General features: G+C 58.7%; 1 protein-coding gene across 4 annotated transcripts in view; it reads right to left on the bottom strand.

Moving 5' to 3' along the window:
* LOC105486372 (AT-rich interaction domain 3A) overlaps window positions 1-27,993 on the bottom strand; it is a 50,964-nt gene that overhangs the window by 7,208 nt on the left and 15,763 nt on the right. For all 4 annotated transcript variants that reach the window (XM_011749247.2, XM_071087092.1, XM_011749264.3 and 1 more), the window contains exons 4-8: window positions 9,472-9,544; window positions 4,433-4,616; window positions 3,804-4,051; window positions 2,339-2,635; window positions 300-398 (exon numbers count right to left, since the gene is read on the bottom strand). In XM_011749247.2, coding sequence (XP_011747549.2) covers window positions 300-398; window positions 2,339-2,635; window positions 3,804-4,051; window positions 4,433-4,616; window positions 9,472-9,544 — 901 coding nt within the window. The remainder of the gene's footprint in view (window positions 1-299; window positions 399-2,338; window positions 2,636-3,803; window positions 4,052-4,432; window positions 4,617-9,471; window positions 9,545-27,993) is intronic.

The following is a 27,993-nucleotide window of genomic DNA, read 5'->3' as shown; positions in this document are numbered from 1 at the left end:
TGGTGCATGGCTGTGCAAGACTTTGTCTCATAAAAATAAATAAATAAACTAGGAATGTGATCCATCCGGCGTCACACTGAATATGTATCTGTGGATGACCCCCTCTGGGCTGAGCATGGCACCAGGTGAACGACGGTATCCTCTCCATCAGCCTTGACTGTTTATCCCGCAAAGCCCCTGGTCGTGCCCTGCTTGCCCGCACAGCTGGTTTGAGCAGGTGGGACCAGGAGCAACCCAGGGCCCTGAGTTCACGGTGGGAGAGGAAAGGTCCAGGCAGCGCGTGGCCTCAGGGGTCCTACCTGTGTACATGATGCCATTGATCTCCACGGACATGCTGATGCTGTTGCTGCCGTTGGTGCCTGTCAGGTTCACAGCGGAGTCCTGGCGGCTCTCGGAGGCTGTGGGAAGAAGAACAAATGCATTTTTTTTTTCTTTTTTTTTCAGACAGAGTCTTGCTCTGTCGTCCAGGCTGGAGTGCAGTGGCATGATCTTGGCTCACTGCAACCTCTACCTCCAGGGTTCAAGTGATTCTCCTGCCTCAGCCTCCCGAGTAGCTGGGACTACAGGCACCCACCACCACACCCGACTAATTTTTTTTAGTATTTTTAGTAGAGATGGGGTTTCACTATGTTAGCCAGGATGGTCTCGATCTCCTGACCTCATGATCCATGCACCTCGGCCTCCCAAAGTGCAGGGATTACAGGTGTGAGCCACCATGCTCGGCCAAAACTGCCATTTCTGATCATAAAGACACCTGTGGCATGTTCTGTTTTCTGTCTGTCTTGCCAACTAGATTTTAGCTTCACAAGGTGTAGACAGTGTCTCTCACACTCATGCTATCACCAGTGCACACAGTACGTGCTCAGTATTTATTTGTTCAATAAGTGTATTTGTCCATACTCTGCTTTGTTTTTGTTTTTGTTTTTGTTTTGTTTTTTTTTTTGTTGTTGTTGTTGTTGTTTTGAGACGGAGTCTCACGCTGTTGCCCAGGCTGGAGTGCAGTGGCGTGATCTCGGCTCACTGCAAGCTCCGCCTCCCGGGTTCCCGCCATTCTCCTGCCTCAGCCTCCTGAGTAGCTGGGACTACAGGCGCCCGCCACCGCGCCCGGCTAACTTTTTTTTTTTTTGTATTTTTAGTAGAGACGGGGTTTCACTGTGGTCTCGATCTCCTGACCTTGTGATCCGCCCGCCTCGGCCTCCCAAAGTGCTGGGATTACAGGCTTGAGCCACCGCGCCCGGCCGTTTTTTGTATTTTTTAGTAGAGACGGGTTTCACCGTGTTAGCCAGGATGGTCTCGATCTCCTGACCTCATGATCCACCCGTCTCGGCCTCCCAAAGTGCTGGGATTACAGGCTTGAGCCACCGTGCCTGGCCTGCTTTGCTTTTTTTAACCTTGTTTTTGAGACCAGGTCTTGCTCTGTCACCCAGGCTGGAGTGCAGTGGTGCAATCATGGCTCACTGCAGCCTCGACCTCCTGGGCTCAAGTGATCCTCCCACCTCAGCCTCCCAAGTAGCTGGGGCTACAGGAGCGTGCTACCACGCCCAGCTAATTTTTGTAGAGATGGTGTCTCACTGGGTTACTCAGGCTGATCTCAAATTTCTGGGCTCAAGCAGTCCTCCCATTTCAGCCTCCCAAAATGCTGTGATTATAGGCGTGAGCCACTGTGTCCAACCAGTTTTTTTTTTTTTTTTTTTGAGACGGAGTTTTGCTCTTGTTTGCAGTGGCGTTATCTCGGCTCACTGCAACCTCCACCTCACGGTTCAAGTGATGCTCCTGCCTCAGCCTCCCAAGTAGCTGGGACTACAGGGGTGCGCTGCCATACCTGGCTAATTTTTTGTATTTTTAATAGAGACGGGGTTTCTCCATGTTGCCCAGGCTGCTGTTGAACTCCTGACCTCAGGTAATCCACCCGCCTCGGCCTCCCAAAGTATTAAAATTACAGGAGTGAGCCACCGTGCCCAGTCCCCTCCAGGCTGGAATACAATGGTATGATATCTCGGCTCACTGCAACCTCCGCCGCCTGGGTTCAAGTGATTCTCCTGCCTGAGCCTCCTGAGTAGCTCAGATTACAGGCACCCACCACCACTCAGCTAACTTTTGTATTTTTAGTAGATATGGGGTTTCACCATGTTGGCCAGGCTGGTCTCAAACTCTTGACCTCAAGTGATCCACCCACCTTGGCCTCCCAAAGTGCTGGGACTACAGGTGCGAGCCACTGCACCCGGCCTCTTTTTTTTTTCTTACTGATTTGTTGGCACTCTTTACATATGTAGGCTCCCAGGCCCTCACTGTGTGACACAACCAGGAAGCATAGCGGGTCTGGACACCAGGGCAGTACCTTGGCTGTTGATCCGAATGCTCATGGGCAGCTGGGCCGCCATGGCCAGGAAGTTCTGCTGGAGTGCCCGCTGCATCAGCCGTTGCTGCTCATCAGCCACCAGGGCCATCTTCTTCTCAGGAGGCTCCGCAGACTCCAGCTTCTCCCGCAGCTGTTCCAGGGCGGCTGCCTGTGCGGCCACAGCTGCTTGGGCGGCTGCTGCTTGCACAGCTGCTGCCTGGGCTGCCACCACAGGGTGGCCTGCCAGGGAGACAGGCAGGCGGCCAGGGACCGTGATGGGGATGGCTGAGTCCTCCTCTAGGTAGGAAAGAAGGGGAATTTGTGGCCAGGAGGGGCTGGGCACTGCCTTACTCGAGGCAGGAACATGCACCTTCTTTTTTTTTTTTTCTTTGAGACAGATTCTTGCTCTGTTGCTTAGGCTGGAGAGCAGTGGAGTGATTTCAGCTCACTGCAACCTCCGCCTCCCAGGCTCAGGTGATTCTCCTGCCTCAGTCTCCCGAGTAGCTGGGATTACAGGCGCCCACCACACTCAGCTAATTTTTTTTTTTTTTTTTTGAGATGGAGTCTCACTCTGTCGCCGAGGCTGGAATGCAGTGACGTGACCTCGACTCAGTGCAACCTCTGCCACCTGGGTTCAAGTGATTCTCCTGTCTCAGCCTCCCAAGTAGCTGGGACTACAGGCAAACGCCACCACACCTGGCTAATTTCTGTATTTTTAGTAGAGACAGGGTTTCACCATATTGGTCAGGCTGGTCTCAAACTCCTGACCTCAAGCGATCTGCCTGCCTCAGCCTCTCAAAGTGCTGGGATTATAGGCTTGAACCATCGTGCCTGGCCTAAACAAATTTTTTTTAGATTGGGTCTCACTACTGTTGCCCAGGCTGTAGTGCAGTGGTGTAATCTCAGTTCACTGCAGCCTCGACCTCCTGGGTTCAACCGATCTGACCACCTCAGCCTCCTGGGTAGCTGCGACCACAGGTGAACGCTGCCACGCCCAGCTAATTTTTTTTTTTTTTTTGAGATGGGTTCTCACTATGTTGCCCAGATGAGAAATGGGAACTCAGACGGGCAAACTCAGGCCACGCTGCTGCATGTGCTGTTGGTACCTCTGTGTTATGGAGGGTACAAACGCTCAGTGGGAGGGAAAACTGATCAACTGATGATGCCTGCCTCAGTGTAGACTGGAAAAACAGTGATCAATTAGTAATATCTGCCTTGGCCACAGGACTGGAAACACAGATTGATTAGCAATGTCTGCCTGCCATCTGTGTGGGATTAGAAAAGCGGTGATGGATTGGTAATGTCTGCCATGGGCAGAAGACTGTAGATTGGAAGCCCTTTTCCATGCCAACTATAGGGTTTTTCATCCTGGTTACCCAGAGAGGGGAAGAGGTATCCCCCAAGGTCAGCCAGCCAGGCTGAAGCTCAGTTGGGAACATGCCCCAGGCCCCATGCAGGCCCTTACCTTTCTTGATCTTAGGGGCGGGGGTGATGGAGCTGCCGTTGGTGCTTGCGGCCAGGCCCAGGGAGGACACGGGCAGCTTGGGTGAGGAGAGCATGCCGTGCGCCCCACCTGGCGAGTAGGCAAAGAGGGAGCCCCCAAAGCTTTGGCGCCGGCCCTCCCGTCGGTTGCTGTCTATGGCTGCCTGGAGCTCATTGGGGTTACTGAGGCCCCGCTTCTCACACTCGTAGGGGTACAGGTACTTCATGTATCTGTGGGTGGGACGAGGGAAGAGGATGGCACCCAGATCACCCCTGTGGCTCCCTTTGACCTTCAGTACAAAGTAAACCCCACTGTGGCACCACCATCCCTGGCTCCTCCCTTGGACTTGCTCAGCAGCCCCCAGAGCCACTGGGCCTTCGCCACGCTGTTCCCTCCATCTCAATGCTGTTCCTCGCAATGGCCCCTGATTGCATAACCCCAGAGCCTGTGTGGTCCTCGCACCCCTACCTGATGCTCTCAGGCCCTGGATGCATAGCGTGGCCCTGTACCCTTTGCGGCTGCCCACCACGCCCTCCCTCTTCTGCAGGGAGCCACTTGCACTGGCTGCTGAGTGCCCTGGCCCGACCTGGGCACAGCTGCCCGCCACTCACTGGGTCCGCAGGGTGAAGGCCGCACTGGTGATGGACGTGGGCAGGTTGAGGCCCTTGGTGATCTCGCGCCATAGCTTCTTGTTGATGACCTCCACGAGGCCGCCCTTCTCCGTCACCAGCACGTACAGCATGAACAGGTCAAGGACCTGTTTGGCCATGATGGGGATACGGTTCACAGGTGTCCCTGGGGGCAGGGGCGAGAGGGAGGTTGGGGGCCACCTGGGCACTGCAGGGAGCCGAGTGTCCCGGCCTCCACCCTCTCCATGCCAGGAGCATTCCCCGGCCCAGGCTGTGACAACCACAGATGTCTCCAGACGTTACCCAGGGTCCTCTGTGGGTGCAAGATCATCCAGGTTGGGAACTGCTGCTCAAGAGGGCACCGAGGGGGCAGCTCTGCCTCAGTTTACCCACCAGTAACCTGGGCTTAGGGACAGCGCAGCCCTCGGGAGGAGGGTTACTGAGAGGAGGGACGTACGGGAGACGCCTGGATCTTTGTTATTCCTTCTCCACGCCACCCACCATGGCAGCTGCCAAAACAACTCTGCCTGGGTTTCCAGAGGCCCGTTCCCTCCACGCTGACAGGGACTCTGCAGCCTCAGGCCCGTTCCCGCCACGCTGACAGGGACTCTGCCTGGGTTTCCAGAGGCCTGTTCCCTCCACGCTGACAGGGACTCTGCAGCCTCAGGCCTGTTCCCGCCACGCTGACAGGGACTCTGAAGCCTCAGGCCTGTTCCCTCCACGCTGACAGGGACTCTGCAGCCTCAGGCCTGTTCCCTCCACGCTGACAGGGACTCTGCCTGGGTTTCCAGAGGCCTGTTCCCTCCACGCTGACAGGGACTCTGCAGCCTCAGGCAGGCGAGGGGGAAAGCTTGGCATACCCGATTTGGAGTTTGGAGAATGGAGGGCTGTGGGCTGGCCTAGGGAGGGGAAGGGGATGGGCTAGCCCCGGCATGGGGGGGTGGGCTAGCCCAGGAGGAGAGGGTTGTGGGCTGTGCTATGCCAGGGTGGGAAAGAGGGACGATCAGCTCAGGCAGGGGAAGGGCGGTGGGTGGGCTGGCGCAGGAAGAAGACGGGGCTGGGCTGACTCAGGATCCTACAACCTCATCTCCTGGAGCTGGCTGAAGACAGGGCCCCTCCCCACCCTTCCAGCCCCACCCGCCCCCTCCAGGGCTCTCCCAGGCCGCCCCTGCACCGGAGCCTCTGGCTTCAGATGTCAGCTCCACCTCTGCCCAGCCTCTCCCTGGCCTGACAGTAGGGCAGGCCCCCACTTAAACCTCTCGTCCGGTCAGTGAAATTCTGCGCTTAGGAGATCAATTGTGTACTGTCTGCGGCCCTCGCTCCATGTTCTGCCTACATGGGGTCCCGGCACCCAGTGGCATACAGTAGGCGCTCAGTGAAGACCAGTGAGGGCAAGTGGCCCAGGCCACAGCTGCTGCCCACTCACCATGGAGTGGGAGGGGATGCCCATCGCCCCGTTGGGGATGGGGACGTGGACATCGGTGGTTCTGTGATGTGACTGGCTGGAGAGCCGGTGCGGCCCTGAGTGAGCGGCCGGCCCTCTGCCTGGATGAGGCCTGCCACCCCTGGGACTCCCGGAAGAAGCTTCCGGAACCACCTCCCACCACCCTCGGTCACTTCCAGGCCCTTCCCAGGTTGCAAAACCCCCAGTGAATGGAGGAGATCCCGGGTTGGAAGAAGATGGGCCTCAGATCCGACCCCACCTGAAACCCGTTTTACAGCCTCAGAGAGAGGAGCCACGCCGGGTTTTAGCTGCACAATCAGCCCGGAAACCTTCCCAGAGCCTCCGTCCGGCCTCGCTCAGGACATCAGTTCAGGCCTCAGCGTTTGCAAAGCAAAAGGAACGGCATCAGGCTGGGCGTGGGACTCACGCCTGTCATCCCAGCACTTCGGGAGGCCAAGGCGGGAGGATCACCTGAGGTCAGGAGTTCGAGACCAGCCTGGCCAATATGGAGAAACCTCGTCTTTACTAAAAATACAAAAATTAGCCGGGCGTGGTGGTGGGTGCCTGTAATCCCAGCTAATTGGGAGGGTGAGGCAGGAGAATCGCTTGAACCCGGGAGATGGAGGTTGCAGAGAGCTGAGGCCCCGCCATTGCACTCCAGCCTCGGCAACAAAAGCAAAACTCTGTCTCAAAAAAAAAAAGGATCGGCAGCAGAGGGTTAGAGGGTTGGTTCCCAGGGCCGCGCCCTGGCTTTGCAGTGGTGGGAGGAGGATGTTTACAGAAGCAGCTGGGAGCATCAGCAGGGCCCATCTGGGGCCCAGATAAGGAAGGGCGGGGAGGTTGTCAGGGAACAGCAGGTCAGGTGGTCCAGGGGCTGCTGCTGAGGGGCAGGGGGTGCGGTCAGGACCCCTCCCTCACTTCCAGCCCCCAGAGAATTCTGAGAAATTTAGTTGGAGGTTTTTGTGATACAGGAAAAAAATTGTTTCCCTCTGTCTGGAGTGAAGGAGAGGTAGATTGTGGAGTCTAGGGTGACAGGCAAGTTCACCTGACAGATTCTCAGCTCCAAGGGTCCCCATTACAGAGCAGGAAGCTCCAGGAGAAAGGCAAGGAAGAGGGAGCTTTGAGGCTGGGTTTTGAGGGATGCATAGGAGCTCGCTGGCTCCTGTCCTGTAGGAATTCCCAGCTTGGAGAGGGAGGTAAAGCTGGACACCAACCCTCACGGCCCCATGTGCCAGGCGCCTCCATCTCATCCACACTCATGAGCAGCCTACCATGCTTGCTTTTTGTTTGTTTGTTTGAGACAGGGGCTTACTTTGTCACCCAGGCTGAAGTGCAGTGATGCAATCATAGCTCAGGGCAGCCTCGACCTCCTGGGCTCAAGCAATCCCCACTCCTTGGCCTCCCAAGGTACTAGGATTACTGGCGTGAGCCACACCTCACCCAGCCTCACTGTGCTTTTTTTTTTTGTTTTTTTTGTCTTTTTTAAAGACAGAGTCTTGCTCTGTCGCCCAGGCTGGAGTGCAGTGGTGCAATCTCAGCTCACTGCCATCTCTGCCTCCTGGATTCAAGCAATTCTCCTGCCTCAACCTCCCAGGTAGCTGGGATTACAGGCGCACACCACCATGCCCGGCCAATTTTTGTATTTTCAGTAGAGATGGGGTTTCACCATGTTGGCCAGGATGGTCTCCAACTCCGGACCTCAAGTGATCCACCTGCCTCGGTCCCCCAAAATGCTGGGATTACAGGTGTGAGCCACGACACCCCGCCCTCACCGTGTTTTCTTTTTTTTTTTTTTTTTGAGACGGAGTCTCGCTCTGTCTCCCATGCTGGAGTGCAGTGGCCGGATCTCAGCTCACTGCAAGCTCCGCCTCCCGGGTTCACGCCATTCTCCTGCCTCAGCTTCCCGAGTAGCTGGGACTACAGGTGCCGGCCACCTCGCCCGGCTAGTTTTTTGTATTTTTAGTAGAGACGGGGTTTCACCGTGTTCGCCAGGATGGTCTCGATCTCCTGACCTCGTGATCCGCCCGTCTCGGCCTCCCAAAGTGCTGGGATTACAGGCTTGAGCCATCACGCCCGGCCCACCGTGCTTTCTAAGTACGCCCATGACACCAGCAAGGTACCAGGCATGGGTAACAGCAAAACGGGTTGGCTTTGGACCCAGGAGCTTGGAGCCCCACAGCAGAGTGGTCAGGGCCGAGCAGGTGTGAACGGGATGATAAAGGGTCACGGGGAGGATCTGTCCAGCCTCATGGGGGGCAGTGGGCCCTGGTCAAGGCTGGGCTTGGAGGATAACACAGGAGAGGCCCCCGCCCAGGTCCCAGGTCTGGATCCTCTGTTCCCAGCACGGGAGGGGTTAACTCGGAGGCTGCTGGGCAGTGTGGGCCGGGGGGCCCACAGCCCTCCTCCTTCTCCTTCCCTTCCGGGCGGGCGGCTGGCAGTGGCGGGTCTGGGGCCTGTGTTTATAGAAGCCAGGGGAGGGGTGGGCGGAGGCTGGGACACAGTGGGCGCCTACGACGGCCCCGGCATGGCCCCAAGTGCAGGGACAGAGCCCTCTGCCCCACCCCTTCCTGCCTCTGTGGGCCCCGAGACCTCCTCCCCCGTCTGAACAGTGGGGTCTGAACAGTGGGGATCGGAGCTAGCTCCCTGCCCTAGAGGAGTGTCCAGGGGATTGGAGCGGCTCCTACCTGGCGGCAGACGCTCCTAGCCGCTCGCTGGCCAACCAGGACTTAGAGGCGAGATGGAAACCCTGGCCACATTCTCTTTGCCCCGTGGTTGCTCTAAGCTGGGGTGAGGCCTGGGAATGGCCGCTGGGGACACTCTGGCTACCCTTGGTCATCTCTGAGTCTGTCTTGTGTCTGGACCTCAGTTTCCCCACCTGGACACCAGCCCAGACCTGCCCTCCCCAGGCCAGAAGACTTCAGGGGCACAGAACAGTGTACAAGCGGCCAAGGCCTGGTATACCGTTGGTGTCCAATAAGTGCGCACAGTAAACAGCAGCCCTGCACTCAGCATGTCTGGGGTACCTGCTGGCCACTGAGTTTTGGGCAGGGACTGTTTGTGGCCCATTTTTACAGATGGGGAAACTGAGGCCCTCGTGGGAGGAGGGGAGGGGGCCAGGACTCAAATGCCACGAGATCATTAGACTCTAAGCCACCTCGAGGTGGGCTGGGGGCTTTTGTCCTGCCGCACCTGCCCCCACCTGGCCAGCCTGGATCTGACCCCACTCCCCAAACACAGCGGCTGGCTCCACTCCCCCAGTACCCAGTAGCGGGGACCCCCCACTTCACTGCACCCTGGATGCCAAGGAGACGGCCTGGACTGTCTGTTCTGGGTTGGGGCCCTGAGACTGCCCCGCCCCCCACCAGGGGGCCTACCCCTTAGACTCACAGGCGTGCCTCCCGCATCAAACCCCGATGGCAGGATGTGCTTCCCCCCAAGTCCCTCCTGATTTAGGAGCCTTGGATGCCTCCAGCCACGGGGAACTCACTACCACCCCAACATACCTGGAGCCAATAGGGCCCCTCCTACAGCCCCGTTTCTGTGACCTCCCTCCGGGGGGTGAGAGCAGAGGGCTCACCTCGCTTCTGCATGAAGCTGAACAAGTCATCCAGGAATTCCTTCCTCTTGGGGTCCCCGTCGAGTTCGTAGAGCTGTGAGGGTGGAGAGGGGATGGGTTAGTTGGTGCCAGAGCTCAGGTGTGGGAACCACGTCCCCCCTGCGCTGGAGGCCAGGCCAGGAGGACAGGAGCAGGGGTTGCCACCCCTAGGACCCCCGAGCCGCTGCTAGAGCCAAAACAGAGCCGGAGCAGGGCAGGTGGGCTGCGAGACAGAAATGCCGGTGAGGCCGGGCGCGGTGGCTCAAGCCTGTAATCCCAGCACTTTGGGAGGCCGAGACGGGCGGATCACGAGGTCAGGAGATCAAGACCATCCTGGCTAACACAGTGAAACCCCGTCTCTACTAAAAATACAAAAAAACTAGCTGGGCGAGGTGGCAGGCGCCTGTAGTCCCAGCTACTCGGGAGGCTGAGGCAGGAGAATGGTGTAAACTCGGGCGGCGGAGCTTGCAGTGAGCTGAGATCCGGCCACTGCACTCCAGCTTGGGCGACAGAGCGAGACTCCGTCTCAAAAAAAAAAAAAAAAAAAGAAATGCCGGTGAACGAGCTTCCCAGAGGGGCTGCAAGGAGGCCCCAGAAAGCAGGCGGCCTGGGATGACAGATGGTGTCCTCTCCGGGTCCAGGGGCCCGGGAACGCCAGATCAAGGTGCATCCTGGCTTGTGGCCGCAGCGCTCCAGTCTCTGCCTTCGTCTCCACGAGACCCTCTCCCCGTCTCTCTTTCCTCTTTTCAGGACACCAGCCTGCTGGCTTTAGGGCCACCTCATCTCAAATCGATCCTCGACTCCCTACAGCCACACGTTGCAGCTTAAAACAACAGAAATCGGCCGGGCGCGGTGGCTCACGCCTGTAATCCCAGCACTTTGGGAGGCCGAGGCGGGCGGATCACAAGGTCAGGAGATCGAGACCACAGTGAAACCCCGTCTCTATTAAAAATACAAAAAATTAGCTGGGCACGGTGGCGGGTGCCTGTAGTCCCAGCTGCTCAGGAGGCTGAGGCAGGAGAATGGCGTGAACCCAAGAAGCGGAGCTTGCAGCGAGCCGAGATCGTGCCACTGCACTCCAGCCTGGGCGACAGAGCGAGACTCCGTCTCAAAAAACAACAACAACAACAACAACAGAAATCTATTCTCCCGCGGTCCTGGAGCCTGGAAGTCCAAAACCAATTTCTCTGCAAGGTGGCGGCTCACGCCTGTAATCCCAGCATTTTGCAGGGCGGGTGAATGGCTTGAGTCCAGGAATTCAAGACCAGCCTGGGCAACACAGTGAGACCCCATCTCTACAATAAAATACAAAAAGTTACCCAGGTGGAGTGGCTCATGCCTACAGTCCCGGCTACTTAGGAGGCTGAGGTGGGAGGATTGCTTGAGCCTGGGCAGTGGAGGCTGCAGTGAGCCGAGACCGCACCACTGCACTCCAGCCTGGGTGACAGAACGAGACCCTGTCTCTAAAAACAAAACAAAACAAAAGGTGCATCTGCAGGCCTGCATTCCCTGCGAAGCCTCCCAGGAAGAAACCTTCCTGCCTCTCACGGCTTCTGGGGACTCCAGGCTCCCGGGCTTGTGGCCACGTCGCTCCGGCCGCTGCCTCTGTCTTCGTGCAGGACGCGTCCTGATAAATGTGTCTGTTGGTGATTTCGTCAGTGTGAACATCAAAGACTGAGTCACACGCACCTCACGGGTGGGGCCTCCCACACACCCAGGCACAGGCACAGCCCAGCCAGCGCTCCTGGAATACGAATCTGTGGCTGTCCTGGGTCCCGCGGGCAACGGCAACGCGACGGTGACTGTTTGTGCGTCTAACACAGTTGAACACAGAAAAGCTGCACAAGGAATATGGAATTCGAATCTTGTGGGACCACCGTTTTATCTGCGGTCTGAGGCTGACCTCACGTCAACACGTGATTGTACTTCTGTAAGGTCTCCCGTTTCCAAATGAGGTCCCGTCACAAATACTGGGGGTCCAGTGCTTGAACCTATCCTTTTTCCTTTCTTTCTTTCTTCTTTTTTTTTTTTTTTTTTTTTTTGAGCCGGAGTCTCTCTCTGTCCCCCAGGCTGGAGTGCAGTGGCGCCATCTCGGCTCACTGCAGCCTCCGCCTCCCGGGTTCACGCCATTCTCCTGCCTCAGCCTCCGGAGTAGCTGGGACCACAGGCGCCCGCCACCACGCCTGGCTAATTTTTTTGTATTTTTAGTAGAGGCGGAGTTTCACCATATTGGCCAGGATGGTCTCCTGACCTTGTGATCCAACTGCCTCGGCCTCCCAAAGTGCTGGAATTACAGGCGTGAGCCACCGCGCCCAGCCTATTTCTTTTTTTTTTTTAATTTTAATTTTTATTATCATTTTTTTGAGATGGAGTCTTGCTCTGTTGGCCAGGCTGGAGTGCAGTGGCAGAATCTCTGCCTCCCAGGCTCAAGCAATTCTCTCCCCTCAGCCTGAGTAGCTGGGATTACAGGCATCTGCCACCGCACCCGGCTAATTTTTGTATTTTTTGGTAGAGACAGGGTTTCACCATTTGGCCAGGCTGGTCTCGAACTCCTGACCTCAAGGGATCTGCCTGCCTCAGCCTCCCAAAGTCTTTTTTGTTTGTTAGTTTTTAGAGACAGGGTCTCACTCTGTTGCCCAGCTGCAGTACAGGGGCACAATCATGGCTCACGGCAGCCTCGACCTCCTGGGCTCAAGGGATCCTCCCGCCTCAGCTGCCCAAGTGGCTGGGACCACAGGCACTCGCCATCACACAGGGCTAAGTTTTCACATTTTCTTTTGTAGAGATGGGGTCTTTCTATGTTGCCCAGGCTGGTCTCGAACTCCTGGGCTCCCTCGATCCTCACACGTCGCCTTCTCAAAGTGCTGGGGTCACAGACGGGAGCCACCGCCCTCCACCTTATCTTCTTTGGGGGACACAATTTAACCTACGACAGTGCCTGCCTGAGTTCACACAGCAAATCACTGCAAACAGTCACCAGCATGCCTCCCGGGGCTGCCCTGAGGGCTGGACAGGAGCGCGTGTGCTCTGAGAACTGGCTCTGCTTTGCAGATGAGGAAACTGAAGCACAGTGGTGCGTGCGGGACCAGAGCCTGGGGGGATGTCAGGGACTCGGCCCAGAGCCCTGTCCTGCTTCCCATCCCGGTCCTCCTGCCTCCCGCTGGCTTCCCCGCACCTGGAGCCTGGGGTCTCGGCCTCCAGCTGTGAACCGAGCCTCGGACTGCCTCTGCCTGCCAGGGTGATGGTTGGGGAGGAAGGAGATCACCAAGCCCCAGAATGTCTTCCAGAGGGGAAAGGGGCTCTGTCTGGGGTACAAGGGGCCAGGAGGTCCCCCAGCCCCCCGCCCACAGGTTTGGGCGGGCAGGCAGGGGCGGGCAGGGTGGGGGAAAGCCGGCAGGGATAATTAGAAAGCGGAGTTCAGGCGGGGGCCAATTTGCCGAGGAGGAGCTGCGACAAATACCAGGCTGCAAATTAAGCTCCGGGGAATGTGGCTGGCTGGGCAGTGGGGGGCCTTGAAACCACCAATTAGGCCTCAGCTGGGATGATCCGTCATTAGGGCCCAGGAAGGAGGCCCACGCCCAGCCCCTGCTGCCGGGGACATCCCAGGTGCTGGGGAGGCCGGGCGGCCGAGGGCCCCGCCACCCCTGCAGCCGTCCCGCGCCTCTCTGGGCCTCAGTTTCCCCATCTGTGTACTGGAGGCTCAGTGAGGGCTTCCGGGAGGGGGCTGGGGGGACAGCCAGGAGTCCTGACCTCTGCCCTGGGTGGTCGAGGCTGCCCGAGGTCCAGCTGCCTGGCCTTTGTCTCCGCCCCACCCTGGCCAGCGCCAGACTGGCCAGCCCGCATTCCTGCACTGATTTATGGTGGCCGACGACGAGGCCTTTCCCCTTCGGCTGCCCGAGGGGTGTGGGGCCCGCAGGTAGACCCGGCCAGCCGGGCCGGTGGGTCCCATGAGCACAGGCACGCACACACGGCCACACGCCTGGCCTCGTCCTCTGACCCCGGGCCGGCTCCCGCCCACTCCCTCCACGCTTTTCCTCCGAGACCCCGTCCATCGCCGAGTCCCGGATCTAGGGTTCTGTCTGGGGTTCTGTCTGTTTTGTTGCCAGAATCTGGGATCTGGACTTCACCGTTGGGGCTGTCCTGGGGTGAACGCCGCCCCCCCACCCAAATTCACATCCACCGAGACCCTCAGAACAGGACGTTACTTGGAAAAAGGCCTTTGCAGATGTGATCAAATGGAGAAAAAGTCACAGTGAAGGCCGGTGGGTCCTACATCCAAGGGCTGGGTTCTTAGACATGGAGACGGTCGCACAGAGGCAGAGGCCGGCCACGGGGCCACACCTGGAGCCCCCAGGAGCTGGGAGACACGGAAGGCTCCTCCTGCAGCCCCTGGAGGGAGCACAGCCCTGCGAACGCCTCCGTTTTGGACTCTGGGCTCCAGGACGGAGGGAGAACAGGTCTCATTTGTTTGAGGTCCTTCGTTACGGCGGCCCCCCTAAGATGTGAAGGTAGAGGCCAGCACACCTTGGGCCCTTCCAGGGCAAGGGGAAGGTCGTCTCCTCTGAGATTCTGACCCGGTGTTGGGAGGGTCTACCCTGCTTGGACCCCCCCTTCCCCAGCATAGCCCCTATAAGAAACCTCACCACACCTCCTGCCTCAGTTTCCCCTCCTCTCAAGGAGAGTGTGTGAGAAAACACAGCGGCTTTACCCTAAGCACCTGGAGCCCCAGCAACCCTCACATCCCGGGTGGGGAAACTGAGGTGCCCGGCAGCAATCAGCTGCCCCGTGTAGGACCAACCAGGGTTGGGGTTGGAGGGGGGGAGCCATTAACCCCCAGGCCAAATGGTGGGTGAACTGGGCCGATGGCGAGGCACGGTCAGACCCCTGTGGGGCCGGGGCACTGATGTGTGGCAGTAAAGGGAGGACCTGCGGGGGCCCCAGCTGCTGGCGGGGGAGGCGGCTCTAATGGCCGTTGCTGTGGGCAGCCAGTAACAAAGCCGGCAGTAAAGGCGGCCTGGGCTTTATGGGTCTCTGGCCCCCGGTTCCGTTCCCCTGCGGGGGACGTCCCGCCCTGGCCAGCTGGCCGAGGCCCCAGGGAAGGGAAAGCAGGGGACGGTGTCCAAGCTGCCCATGGTGGTGTCCAGGCCCCCCTTGTGGGCCAGATCCTGAGTTGAACTGCTGGGCCACAGCACACCCCATGGCAAACCCAGGCCTTGATTCTCACCTGGGTTCTGTGGCTGAAACCCTGCCCCTCTGAAACGTCGACCAGAGAGCTCTGAAATCAGCCGCCCACCATGCACCCACAGGAGGCCTAAACCCAGGCTGGAGATTGGGCGAAATCTCCGGAAACTCCCTCCCTGGAGGCCGAGGGCTGAGATAAGCGGTCTGCCGTCCCATCCCCGCCGCCTGGTCTCCCTGGGGCCCGCTCTGATCACGGGAGGTGCCCCTCCGCTGAGACCCCCACCGCCCTCCCATCTGCCCCGCCAGGCCGCCTTCGCCCGGCTGTTCCTCTCCTCTCCAAGGCCTTCTCAGCCCCTTCATCTGGGTGCCCTGTGGTCATTGCCTTCCTGGAGGGGAGCCCCGTCCTCCCAGGACGGAAATCACCTCCGCAGACGCTCTGCTCCACCCACCTTCACCGACCACCGGCCTCATGGGGTTTCTGGCTCGCGGCCCCCCATGGCCCCCCAGCCCTCGCATGGCCCCAGATGTGCAGATTTACGCATTTGTCTCTCGTGTGTCTGCCCTGGAACATGTGGAATTCTTATCTTGTTGCTAGCATCCAAAATCGGGCACACAGCGGTTGCCTAATATACGAACGTTAAATGAACTTGCTTTCTCAGTGTGATCCCCGGGAAAATGCGGGGCTGCAGGGCAGGCCTGGGGTCCTTCCCCGGGGGGTCCCCTCCGCTCTGTCCACATCCTGCTGTGGGGGATGGAAAGTGTGGACCCCTAATTACTAAGGCTGGGCCCATCGTCTCCCCTTCCCAGCACCACCTGCTTTGGAGAAGGGGAAACTGAGGCACAGAGTGCGTGGAGCCAAGCCACCTCCAGGTCCCCCAACTGCCCCTCCTGCCAGACCTTTCCCCACTCAGCAGCTGGGTAGGGTGGGGTGGGGGCTGTTCACAGCCGTCTGAGCATGACCCTCCCCTGACCACAGCCTCCTAGAGCCCCTCAGCACCCTCCTGGCCCCTCCCTGCTCTCTCCTGCTCCCTCCGTCCTGACCTTGGGCTGCTCTCGCTGTCACTCAGGCTGGAGTGCAGTGGTGAGACCCACCTCCCACCTCAGCCTCCTGAGCCACTGAGACCACAGGCAGGCACCACTATGCCTGGCTATTTTTTGCATTTCTATGGAGACAAGCTCTTGCTATATTGCTCAGGCTGGTCTCAAACTTCTGGCCTCAAGTGATCCTCCTGCCTCGGCCTCCCAAAGCCCGGGGATTACAGGCAGGAGCCACCAGACCCAGCCTTGGCGGCTTTCTGAGTAAAACACACACACCCGCACCTCTGTGGCACTGTTCCTTCTGCCTGGAATGCAGCTCCCAGGTCCCCGCACGGCTCCCGCCTTCCCGCCCAAACGTCACCTTCTAACAGAGCCCCCTCCACCGCCCCCTCAGCCTCTGACCCCTTCATTCCTCTTTCGTTTCCTTCCCGGAACGTTGCACGGCCCGAGCCCATTACATGGATCTTGCAGGACATACTCCACGGCTCTGAGGATGGCCCCGGGTCCCTGACACTCCCCCGGCTCTGCACCGGGGGGTGTGGGAGGCCTGGGGGGGGAGGTGCCGCCCCCACCTGCTGATGAGGTGGCCCCCTGGAGCGGGCACCTGTGACGAACGAGGGCACAGGGCTCAGGTGGTGGCGCCGGTGGGGGAGGGGAGGAAAAACTGAGATCACCACCACCCCCCAAGCCCTCCAAGGGCAAACAGGAAATTCTTGTTTGTGGCGAAACGTTGATTATTTTCTCCACCCCACCTCGCAGAGAAACGACAGCTTCGAGGGGGTCAGTGGAGTCTGCTGGCGGACCGGTGCGAGATAACTCCCAGGGCCACCTGGGAGTGGGGAGGGGGCTCCCCGGCCGCCCGGAACCTTCTGGAACCAGGGGGCTCAGCCCTGGCTCGGGACTCCCCTCCCCAGCCCACCAGCTCTGGGAGGTGGGAGGAAGGTCAGATAAAGACCCCAGAGGTTTGCAGGAAATTCAAGGGAAGGGCTGGCCAGGACAGGAGGGGGCGGCCGGGGCCAGCACAGGCGGCCCCTCCCCTGGCAGGGCAGGACAAGGCAGCACCCGAGGTCACAGATGGGCAGCACCCAAGGTCATAGATGGGCAGCACCCAAGGTCACAGCGGGGCAGCGCCTAAGGTCATGTCGCCGGGGCTGTGGTTTCCCTGCTCCGTCCCCAGGAAGGCCCCACCTGGGCACTCCCACCAGGTCCCAGCAGCTGCGGAGGGCCCAGGGCGGCGTCCTTGGGCCCAGAGGCCCAGGCTGTAAAGAAACTGCCTGTCTGCAGGGCCCCCTGGGAGAACCTTTGCCCCCCAGGCCCCCTCCTGTCTCGCAGGAGGCTCCAAAGTCCATGGGGCCCCACCTGGGAATGAGGCCATGGTGGGAGCGGGGCGGGGGTGCAGGAGCTGGGAGGCACCTGGTCAGCTGCAGCCCTTCAGACGCTTTCTTTGGCCACAAAATTCAGGGAAATCCAAGAAACAACCCCAGTCTCTAGCGTTCAGGGCCTGCCGAGCCCTGAGCCTCCAGGAGGGTTGGCCTGAGACTTGGCACAGAGAAGTCAGACGAAGATAAATTTTCTTTTCTTTTTTTTTGAGACAGGGTCTTGCTCTGTGGCCCAGGCTGGAGTGCACGATCACAGCTCACTGCAGCCTCAGCCTCTCAGACTCAAGTGATCCTCCCGCCCCAGCCTCTGGAGTAGTTGGGACTCCAGGCACACACCACCTTGCTCAGTTTTAACTTCTTTTGTAGAGATGGGGTCTTGCTATGTTGCCCAGGCTTGGCACAAACTCCTGAGCTCAAGTGATTCTCCCTCCTCGGCCTCCCAGAGTGCTGAAATTCTGGGCATGAACCACCATGCCCAGCCTGAGACACTTTATTTTTGTTTTGAGACCAAGTCTTTCTGTCATTCAGGCTGGAGGGCAGTGGTGTGACCTCGGCTCACTGCAACCTCCGCCTCCCTGGTTCAAAAGATTCTCCTGCCCCAGCCTCCCGAGTAGGTGGGATTACAGGCACGCACCACCACACCTGGCTCATTTTTTTGTGTGTTTTTCACAGAGATGGGGTTTCACCACGTTGGCCAGGCTGATCTCGAACTTCTGACCTCAGGCCATCCCCTCACCTCCGCCTCTCGAAGTGCTGGGATTATGGGTATAAGCCACCGCGCCCAGCCTGAGAAATGCTCTAAAAGACACGTTTTCACACCGTCCAATATGGCTTCTGGGAAAGTTTAGAAGTATGTTTTCCTCTAAGGCCAGATATAGGTCTGCGGACACTCAGAAGAGGCAGCAACAGATCATAGATCTGAGTCAGCAGCCGCCCCCTCCGGGCAATGGCCTGAGCCTCCCAGGCGCCCACATACCCAGCGGGGCGTTCCTAGGCTGCTGAGGGGTCAGAGGGAAACAGAATTCATCCAACGGCCGGGACCACTCAGACCAGCTGGGGAACTCTGAGATTTGGTTCTTTAATCTAGTCTACTTCATTTTTTTTTTTTTTTCCTTTTTCTGAGACAGGGTCTAACTCTGTTGCCCAGGCTGGAAGGGCAGTGGTGCAATCAGAGCTCACTGCAGCCTCCTGGGCTCAAGTGATCCTCCCACCTCAGCCTCCCCTGTAGGTGGGACCACAGGCGCACGCCGCCACTCCTGGCTAATTTTTGTATTTTTTGTAGAGATGGGGTTTCACCATGGTGCTCATTCAGGCTGGTCTCGAACTCCTGACCTCAGGCGATCTGTCCACCTCAGCCTCCTAACCTGCTGGGATTACAGGTGTGAGCCACAGCACCCAGCCAATGCAGTCTGCTTTTAAAAGATCTTATAAAAGGTTGGGTGTGGTGGCTCACGCTTGTAATCCCAGCACGTTGGGAGGCCAAGGCAGAAGGATCACTTGAGCCCAAGAGTTTGAGACCAGCCTCGTCAACACGGTGATACCCCATCTCTTCTTCAAGAAAGAATCCTGAAATTAGCCGGGCGTGGTGGCGGGCACCTGTAGTCCCAGCTACTTGGGAGGCTGAGGCAGGAGAATGACGTGAACCCGGGAGGCGGAGCTTGCAGTGAGCCGAGATCGCGCCACTGCCCTCCAGCCTGGGCGACAGAGTGAGACTCCATCTCAAAAAAAAAAAAAAAAAAGAAAGAAAGAAACAAAGAATCCTGGCCAGACACAGTGGCTCATGCCTGAAATCCCAGGACTTTGGGAGGCCAAGGCGGAAGGATCACCTGAGGTCAGGAGTTTGAGACCAGCCTGACCAACATGGAGAAACCCCCGTCTCTACTAAAAATACAAAATAGGCCAGACGTGGTGGCCCATGCCTGTAATCCCAGCTACTCAGGAGGCTGAGGCAGGAGAATTGCTTGAACCCAGGAGGCGGAGGTTGCACTGAGCCGAGATCGCATGATTGCACTCCAGCCTGGGTAACAGAACAAAAATCTGTCTCAAAAAAGAAAAAAAAAAAAGAAAAAAAGAAAAAGAATCTTAAAAAGACTTTATTGAGGTGAAATTTACATAATATAAAATTAGCCAGCCAGGGGTCGTGGCTCACGCCTGTAATCCCAGCACTTTGGGAGGCCGAGGCAGAAGGATCACCTGAGAGGTCAGGAGTTGGGAGACCAGCCTGGCCAATGTGGTGAAACCCCATCTCTACGAAACACACAAAAATCAGGTGGGTGTGGTGGTGTGCACCTGTAATTCCAGATACCTGGGAGGCTGAGGCCGGAGAATCGCTTGAACCCAGGAGGCGGAGGTTGCAGTGAGCTGAGATTGTGAGTTTGTGCCACTGCACTGCAGCCCTCCAGCTGGAATGTAAACTAATTTAAGATTTACAATAAAGTGACTTTTAGTGTATCTACCATGTTATGCAAACCACAATCTCTATCCCCATCAGCCGTCACTCCCCGTCCTCTCCCCAGCCCCGGCACGCACGCATCCCCTTCCTGTCTCTGTGGATGAGCCTGTTCTGGACATTTTATAGACACGGATCACACCGCGTGGCCTTCTGTGTCTGGCGCCTCTCACTGAGCGTGACGTCCTCACGGTGCACTTGTGCTGAGGCCTGGGTCAGAGCCTGGCTCCTGCTCACGGCTGCACCGTGTTCCATGGTGGACGGGCCGCACTGTATTTGTCCATTTATCCTTCAGTGGACACCTGAGCTGTTTCTACCTTTTGGCTCTCGTGAACCGAGCTGGTCTGAAGCTGCCTGTATAATCATCCCACCTGTTTTTGTTTCCTCTGGTTTTTTTTTTTTTTTTTTTTTGTTTTTTTTTTTTTTTTTTTTTTTAGGCGGAGTCTCGCTCTGTCGCCCAGGCTGGAGTGCAGTGGCGCGATCTCGGCTCACTGCAAGCTCCGCCTCCCGGGTTCCCGCCATTCTCCTGCCTCAGCCTCCCGAGTAGCTGGGACTACAGGCGCTGCCACCTCGCCCGGCTAGTTTTTTTGTGTTTTTAGTGGAGACGGGGTTTCACCGTGTTCGCCAGGATGGTCTCGATCTCCTGACCTCGTGATCCGCCCGTCTCGGCCTCCCAAAGTGCTGGGATTACAGGCTTGAGCCACCGCGCCCGGCCTCCTCTGGTTTTGAGACAAGAAATAAATCACTGGCCGGGCGCGGTGGCTCAAGCCTGTAATCCCAGCACTTTGGGAGGCCGAGACAGGCGGATCACGAGGTCAGGAGATCGAGACCATCCTGGCTAACACGGTGAAACCCCGTCTCTACTAAAAAATACAAAAAAAAAAAAAAAAACTAGCCGGGCGAGGTGGCGGGCGCCTGTGGTCCCAGCTACTCGGGAGGCTGAGGCAGGAGAATGGCGTGAACCCGGGAGGCGGAGCTTGCAGTGAGCCAAGATCCGGCCACTGCACTCCAGCCCCGGCGACAGAGCAAGACTCCGTCTCAAAAAAAAAAAAAAATAAAAAATAAATCACTGCTCGGCCGGGCGCGGCGGCTCACGCCTGTCATCCCAGCACTTTGGGAGGCTGAGGCGGGCGGATCACCTGAGGTCGGGAGTTCGAGACGAGCCTGGCCAACATGGAGAAACCCGTCTCTACTAAAAACACAAAATTAGCCGGGCGTGGTGGTGCATGCCTGTAATCCCAGCTACTCGGGAGGCTGAGGCAGGAGAATTGTTTGAACCTGGGAGGCAGAGGCTGTGGTGAGTTGAGATCGTGCCATTGCACTCCAGCCTGGGCGACAAAAGTGAAACTCTGTCTCAAAAAAAAAAAACAAAAAAGAACTCACTCACTGTGACTCCTACAACAACATTAAACTGAAAGAGCCAATTTTCATCCCCCCAATCCCCGTAAAGCTGCCAGGATGGAAAAATGAGATGCCCCCTCCTTTCGGCAGCCCCCGAGGGTGGAGGGACCGAGGGGCTTGGAAGTCAAGATCAAGATCAAACCAGGCTCTCCCCTGCTCCACGGTCAACCATGGCTCCTGACTGCCCCCAGGAGAAGGCCCAACTCCCTCCTGCTTGCCGAGCCCCACACGAGCCTGCACATGGCTACGGCCATCTGTAGACATGCTGGCTGCTCCCCCGAACGCTCCTTTCCCCGCGTGGGCCCCTCTCACTCCTGTAGCAGCTGACGGCCTGCGCTGACCCTCAGCACCTTCCCGGGGTCAGGCTGGGTACTCATCCATTTATTCTAGGGACAGCCTCTTTCCATCTTGCCTGCCTGCCTCCCACCCATGAAGGCAGAATCCGGGCCGGGCACGGTGCCTCACACCTGTCGTGCCAGCACTTTGGGAGGCCGGGGTGGGCAGATCACCTGAGGTCAGGAGTCCCAGCCTGGCCAACATGGAGAAACCGTCTCTACTAAAAATACAAACATTAGCTGGGCATGGTGGTGGGTGCCTGTCATCCCAGCTACTCAAGGAGGCTGAGGCAGCAGAATCGCTTGAACCTGAGAGGCGGAGGCTGCAGTGAGCTGAGATCGCGCCACTGCGCTCCAGCCTGGGCAACAGAGCAAGGCTCTGTCTCAAAAAAAAAAAAAAAAGACAGAATCAGGTCTGTGGGGAACAGTGGTGGGAATCCAGCAGGCACCCACGGGAGGAAGGGGGAAGGCCGGGGGCAGTGGCTCCTGCCCATAATCCCAGCACTTTGGGAGGCTGAGGCGGGAGGATGACTTGAGGCCAGGAGTTGGAGGAAAGAAGGAAAAGAAAGAGGCCGTGAGGAACTCTCCTTCCTCCAATGCTGGCGTCCCCTTCCCGGCCCCTCTCTGAAGCCCCACTCCTGGCAGCTCCCACCCACTGACAGCACCCCCAGCCCCCCGCCCCCTTCCGGAGGCCTGATAATCCTGTTATCGCGCGCGGCGGAGGCCCGGGGCAGAGCCTGAGATGACTCAGCACCCGCGGCCACTACTGCCCAGGTGGCAGGGTCCCTGGGGGCCCCGGGGCCTCCCCCTCCACAGAAGCACCCACGCTGCCGCTGGGAGGGGAGGGGTGGGGAGGGCGGGACCCAGCACTGCCTCTCCACACCCCTGGGGTCCCGCTCTGCGTTTGGGGAAACTGAGGCAGGGAGGGGGTCCACAGCTGTCTGGTAACCAGGTTTGCAGAGCACCAGCAACCTGCAAAGCCTGTCACTTGTCCACAGCCTGGAGAGGCAGGAAGGAGGCGGCCAGAGTGCGCCCCCACAGCCACATCACTGCTGCAGACTCCAGGCCAGCTGGGCGCGGTGGCTCGTGCCCGTAACCCCATAATCCCAGCACTTTGGGAGGCCGAGGCAGGCGGATCACCTGAGGTCAGGAGTTTGAGACCAGCCTGGCCAACACGGTGAAACCCCGTCTCTACTAAAAATACAAAAATTAGCCGGGCGTGGTGACAGGCACCTGTAATCCCATCTACTCGGGAGGCTGAGGCAGGAGAATCGCTTGAACTCGGGAGGTGGAGGCTGCAGTGAGCCGAGGTTGCACCACTGCCCTCCAGCCAGGGCAACAGAGTGAGACTCCATCTCAAAAAAAAAAAAAAAAGGTTCCAGGCCTCGTCCCTCGTCCCCTTCCCACGGAGTCCAGAGGCCAGGAATGAACAGCTGGACGGATGAGGCAGGAATGAAGAAGGAATGAAGTTGGAGCAGAGCCTCGGGCTGTAGGCGGGAGGAGGGCAGGGGGGCAGGAGGACCTGGAGGACCTGGAGTCTCGCGCCCCAGGCTGCCCGTTCTCCGGGCCTCAGTTTACCCGTGGTGGGGGTAGGGCTGATGCCATCAAGAAGCGAAAGCTGGTGCCGCGGTGCGGCCCTGGGAGGCCGGGGGATTTTGAGTCTCGGTGTTTTTCCCGTTCCGGAAACTCCCAGGACTGACAGAGACGGCAGAGCTGAGTGTGGACCACAGGGCGAGCCACACGGGGCTGTCAGCCCACAGGGTTTCTGCCAGGACAGTGCACTTTACAGCCGTTATTGAGCACCTCTTGTATGTCCCGGACTATCTTGTATGCCGAGGAGACGCAGTGTCCAAAAAGGGCCCGGACTTCCCAGTTCAGGGAGCAGGAGGAAGAGGTCAGCGGGGGCAGGTGGACTGCAAAGTAAGACACCAGGAGACAGGCAGCCCCGACTGACCGGTGGGCACTGCAGGGTTGGGGGAGGGCAGGGCCACCCACACACCCAGCAGGTGCTTACTTGCAGGGTGACCCTGTGCCCGCACACAGCAGGCACTTACTTAGCTAGTGTCTGCTGTGTGACTTCAGGCCCTTCCCTGCCCTCTCTGGGCTCAGCCTGGCCGTGGGTTGCTCCCAGTGCACCTGACCAGCCGGGGGCTCCCCCGCCTGCCTAAGCCACGAGGCTTTCAATTCCCGTCAGCGCAGCCGGGCCTCGGCGGATGCAGATGCTGAGGGCCCTGCCGGGCGTGGGGAAATTGGGGAAGTGATTCTGGGCAGGGCCAAACATCTGCCGGCTCCACTCCCCCGGCCCTGGCGGGCCCCGAGTCCCCTCTCTGGAAATACACAGCACCCCACCCACGGGGCGATATTAATAACACACTCCAGAAATGACCACGGGGCGCAGCCCGGGAAGCCAGCGCGGCAAAGGTGCTTCTCTGGATTTCCGGATCACGAGATTCCGGGGGAAGCTCGCTGACGCCAAACCCTCCTCGTTCTCGCGTGTCGGGCCCTTCGTGCGATCGCCGCCCTGCAACCTCGGTCTTCTCACCTGTGAAACGGTCCTGGGCCATCTGGCTGGGGGCTGAGACATGGATGGGGGAGTCCCTTGCTCAGGGAGGGGACCCTGACCGGCTGCCAGCCCGTGTCACAGTTGGGGAAACTGAGACCCACCAGTACGGGAGGGCAGCGGCAGGCCTGGCGCTGAGATGCGGCTGGGGAGGCATCAGCTGGCAGGAGCTTCCAGAAAGTTGGTGCAGAGGAGGCAGGAGGCAGCCCCGTGGCGGCGAGAAATGACACGGAACTCCGGGGCCTGCAGTCCCCAGTGGAGCCCCCACCCCCCAGTGGAGCCCCCACCCAGGGCACTGGCCTTTAGCAATCCCTGTGTCTGACGGGAAACCCATTTCACAGATGCAGACACAGACGCAGATCTGGGCCGACGGCAGGCAGGGGGTGCCCCGGGCCACACTCAGACACACCCCACCCCACGGTGCCCAGCACTGGGGGGCACCCAGAAAGCATTTCAAAGGATCAGGAAGCCACAGATGCAGAATCTCAGTGTGGGCCGGGCACAGTGGCTGCCACCTGGGATCCCAGCACAGCAGGAGGCCGAGGCGGACAGATCGCTTGAGCCCAGGAGTTTGAGACCAGCCCAGGCAAGATGACAAAACCCTGTTTTCACAAAAACAAAAACAAAAATTAGCCAGGCATGGTGGCGCACACCTGTAATCCCAGCTACACGGGAGGCTGAGGCGGGAGGATCACGTGAGCCCAGCAGGCGGAGGCTGCAGTGAGCCGTGATGACTCCAGGCTGGGCAACAGAGCAAGACCCTGTCACAAACAAACACACAAACAGAATCTTAGTTTTGAAGCCTGTGGGATTAAAAAAAGAAAAAATTAGCCAGGGGTGTTGGCTCACGCCTATAATCCCTGCACTTTGGGAGGCCGAGGCGGGCAGATCACTTGAGGTCAGGAGCTTGAGGCCAGCCTGGCCAACATGGTGAAACCCCATCTCTACTAAAAACACAAAAATTAGCCGGGCATGTAATTAGCGCCTGTAATCTCAGCTACTCAGGAGGCTGAGGCAGGAGAATTGTTTGAACCCAGGAGGCAGAGGTTGCAGGGAGCCGAGATCAGGCCACTGCACTCCAGGCTGGGCAACAAAGGAAGACTCCATCTAAAAATAAATGAATAAATAAATAAATAAAAAGAAAAAAGTATGCCAGGTGCGGTGGCTCATGCCTGTAATCCCAGCACTTTGGGAGGCCGAGGCGGGCGGATCACGAGGTCAGCAGTTCAAGACCAGCCTGGCCAACATGGTGAAACCCCGTCTCTACTAAAGATTCAAAAAATTAGCCGGGCGTGGTGGTGGGCGCCTGTAATCCCAGCTACTTGGGAGGCTGAGGCAGGAGACTTGCATGAACCCGGAAGGTGGAGGTTGCAGTGAGCCGAGATCGTGCCACTGTATTCCAGCCTGGGCGACAGAGCGAGACTCTGTCTCATAAGTAAATAAATAAATGAATAAAAAGGAAAAAGTAAAAGTGAAAAAACAAAAACAAAAAAAAGAAATACCCAGGCCAGGCGAGGTGGCTCACGCCTGTAATCCCAGCACTTTGGGAGGCCGAGGCGGGCGGATCACGAGGTCAAGAGATCGAGACCATCCTGCCTAACACGGTGAAACCCCGTCTCTACTAAAAATACAAAAAATTAGCCGGGCGAGGTGGCGGCGCCTGTAGTCCCAGCTACTCGGGAGGCTGAGGCAGGAGAATGGCGTGAACCCAGGAGGCAGACATCGCACTGAGATCGCGCCACTGCACTCCAGCCTGGGTGACAGAGCGAGACTCCAACTTCAAAAAAATAAGAATAAAAATAAAAATGAAACACCCAGGGTTCTCTTCCCCCAGGCAGTGATGAACCTGCCATGCTGGGGTGTTCCACACAGGGCCCCCGCCCCGCAGACCGGCCGGCCCACCCACAATATGCCCTCATGCTCCCACCTGGACGCCGGGGCCCTGCCTCTGTGGGCCTCATTTTTCCCTGCTGAGAAATGGGCTTGGAGTAACCACAGGGTCCAAGTACTTTGTCCAGGGCTGGGCACTCGGCAACTAACTCTGTCCTGGGGTTCCCCACAGACTGGACCTGGACAGTCCCAGAAAGCCCCGGAAGGGTCATCCTCAGCAGGAGTGTCCATTCGGAAAGAGGCACCTGGTGGGAGGCTGCGGTCCCATCACTCCCAGCCCGGGTTCTCTGAACAGAAACGCAGCCAGGCACCAGCAGCAGGAGCCGGGCAGTCCAAGGGGCCAGAACACGCCTGCCCCGGCCACGTCGACGCCGTCCCCACAGTGAGACATGGGCCCACCTATAGTCCAAGCCCAAAGACAGCTGCAGGAAGGAAGGGGCCGCGTCCCACCTCTCACCCGGGAGTCGAGAGGAAGGGCCCTCCCTGGTGGGCTCAGGGCCCGGGGTCCCTCGGGCACATCCAGAAGGAGCTTCTGCCAGACCCCAGGCCAAGGGCAGGACAGGAACTGCCCCTACCGTGGGCAGCAGCCTCAGAGGAGTCACTCAAGGCTGTGCCTGCTCCAGGGACACCTCACCCCCCAGGGAGCAGACGGAGGTGGGCTGGGGCCGCCCGGGACAGGCAGCAGGGCCCACGCCGTACACCATCCCCTCCTTACAGGAGTCAGAGGAGAAACCTGGGGAACCGTAATGGCCAAGGATGAAAATGAAGTCACAGGAGCTGCACTCCTTCCGATGCCATCCCTGTCTTATGGGCGGGGAATCTGAGGCCCAGAGGACAAGGTCACAGGCGGATCTGTGCACATTGGCGTGGCTGGGCTCTCTCCCACCAGGTGGCATTAAAGCAATGAATAACCACAGAGCTGATCTGCCTAGTTCCTCCCCAAGAACCAGATCCAAGTGCCCCCAAGAGCTGGGCACATGGCCAACTGGGGGGGCCGGTGGCCGGGCAGGGCGCCAGCTGGGGCAGAGACGCCCAGCCGCTCCTGGAGAAATGGCACAGCAAGACCGTGTCTCCAAGAAATAAAATGAAGTTAGCCGGGTGTGGTGGTGAGTGTCTGTGGTCCCAGCTACTCAGGAGGCTGAAGCGGGAAGATCACTGGAGCCCGGGAGGTCGAGGCTGCCGTGAGCTATGACTGCACCGCTGCACTCCGGCCTGGGCGACAGCACGAGACCCTGTCTCAAAATCCATCCCCGAAAACCAGACTATGAAGGAGGTCCAGCCAGGCTGGCAGTGGGGCCCTCCCAGGGCTGGGGTCAGGGGTCCTGGGTGGGGGACACTCACTTGCCCGGAAGACCCACTTTTGTAGCCGTGAGCGTGGTGCCCCTGAGATGGATAAAGGTTTGGGGGCACCGGAGCAACGGGGCTGAGGCCGGGGCTGCCACGCGAGAGACACGCACCGTGGCCACGAGGGAACCCCCCCACCGATGCTCCTACCCAGACAGGCTTCCGTGAGCCACACAGCCAGCCACTCCTACGCAGACACACACACCCCGGACGCGCCCCTGCCGCCAGACACACGGGGAGCAGACACGCCCGGGAGATAACGGCGAGACAGGCCCGCCCTCCACCACGCTGCCCGCCGTCGGGACTCCAGCGTCAGGGGCAGGAGCTTCTGCTCCGTGCACGGCTGTGTCCCCAGTACGCAGGCGAGCTGGCATAAAGCAGGTGCCCCGTAAGTGCCCATGAGAGGGTCGGGCTCAGACATGTGCGCCCAGGGAGGCAGAGTCTGGTGTTTCTGCCCTAACCTCGCTCAGGGCATGGTGCCACGTCAGCAGAGTCGTCCTCTCTCCACAAGTCTGACATCAGCGTATCAGTGGGACTCCAGGGGAGGGCCCTTCCCTCCTCTCCCAGCTTCTGGGGGCTCCAGGTGTCCTTGGCTTGTGGCCACATCGTTCCAGCCTCTGCCTCTGTCTCCACCCAGCTATATCCTCATGTGTCCATGTCTAAATTTCTCTTTTCTTTTCTTTATTCTTTTTTTTTTTTTGAGACAGAGTCTCACTCTGTCACCCAGGCTAGAGTGCAGTGGCGCGATCTCAGCTCACGGCAGCCTCCGCCTCCCGGGTTCAAACAATTCTCCTGCCTCAGCCTCCCGAGTAGCTGGGACTACAGGCACCTGCCACCAGGCCCAGCTAATTTTTGTATTTTAGACAAGGTTTCACCGTGTTGGCCAGGCTGGTCTCAAACTTCTGACTGCAGGTGATCCGCCCGCCT

Source organism: Macaca nemestrina, chromosome 20, assembly GCF_043159975.1.
Source record: "Macaca nemestrina isolate mMacNem1 chromosome 20, mMacNem.hap1, whole genome shotgun sequence".
NCBI classification, from domain to species: domain Eukaryota; kingdom Metazoa; phylum Chordata; class Mammalia; order Primates; family Cercopithecidae; genus Macaca; species Macaca nemestrina.
Note: the sequence above shows the minus strand (reverse complement) of the source record. Positions and strands in the feature narration are given on the sequence as shown.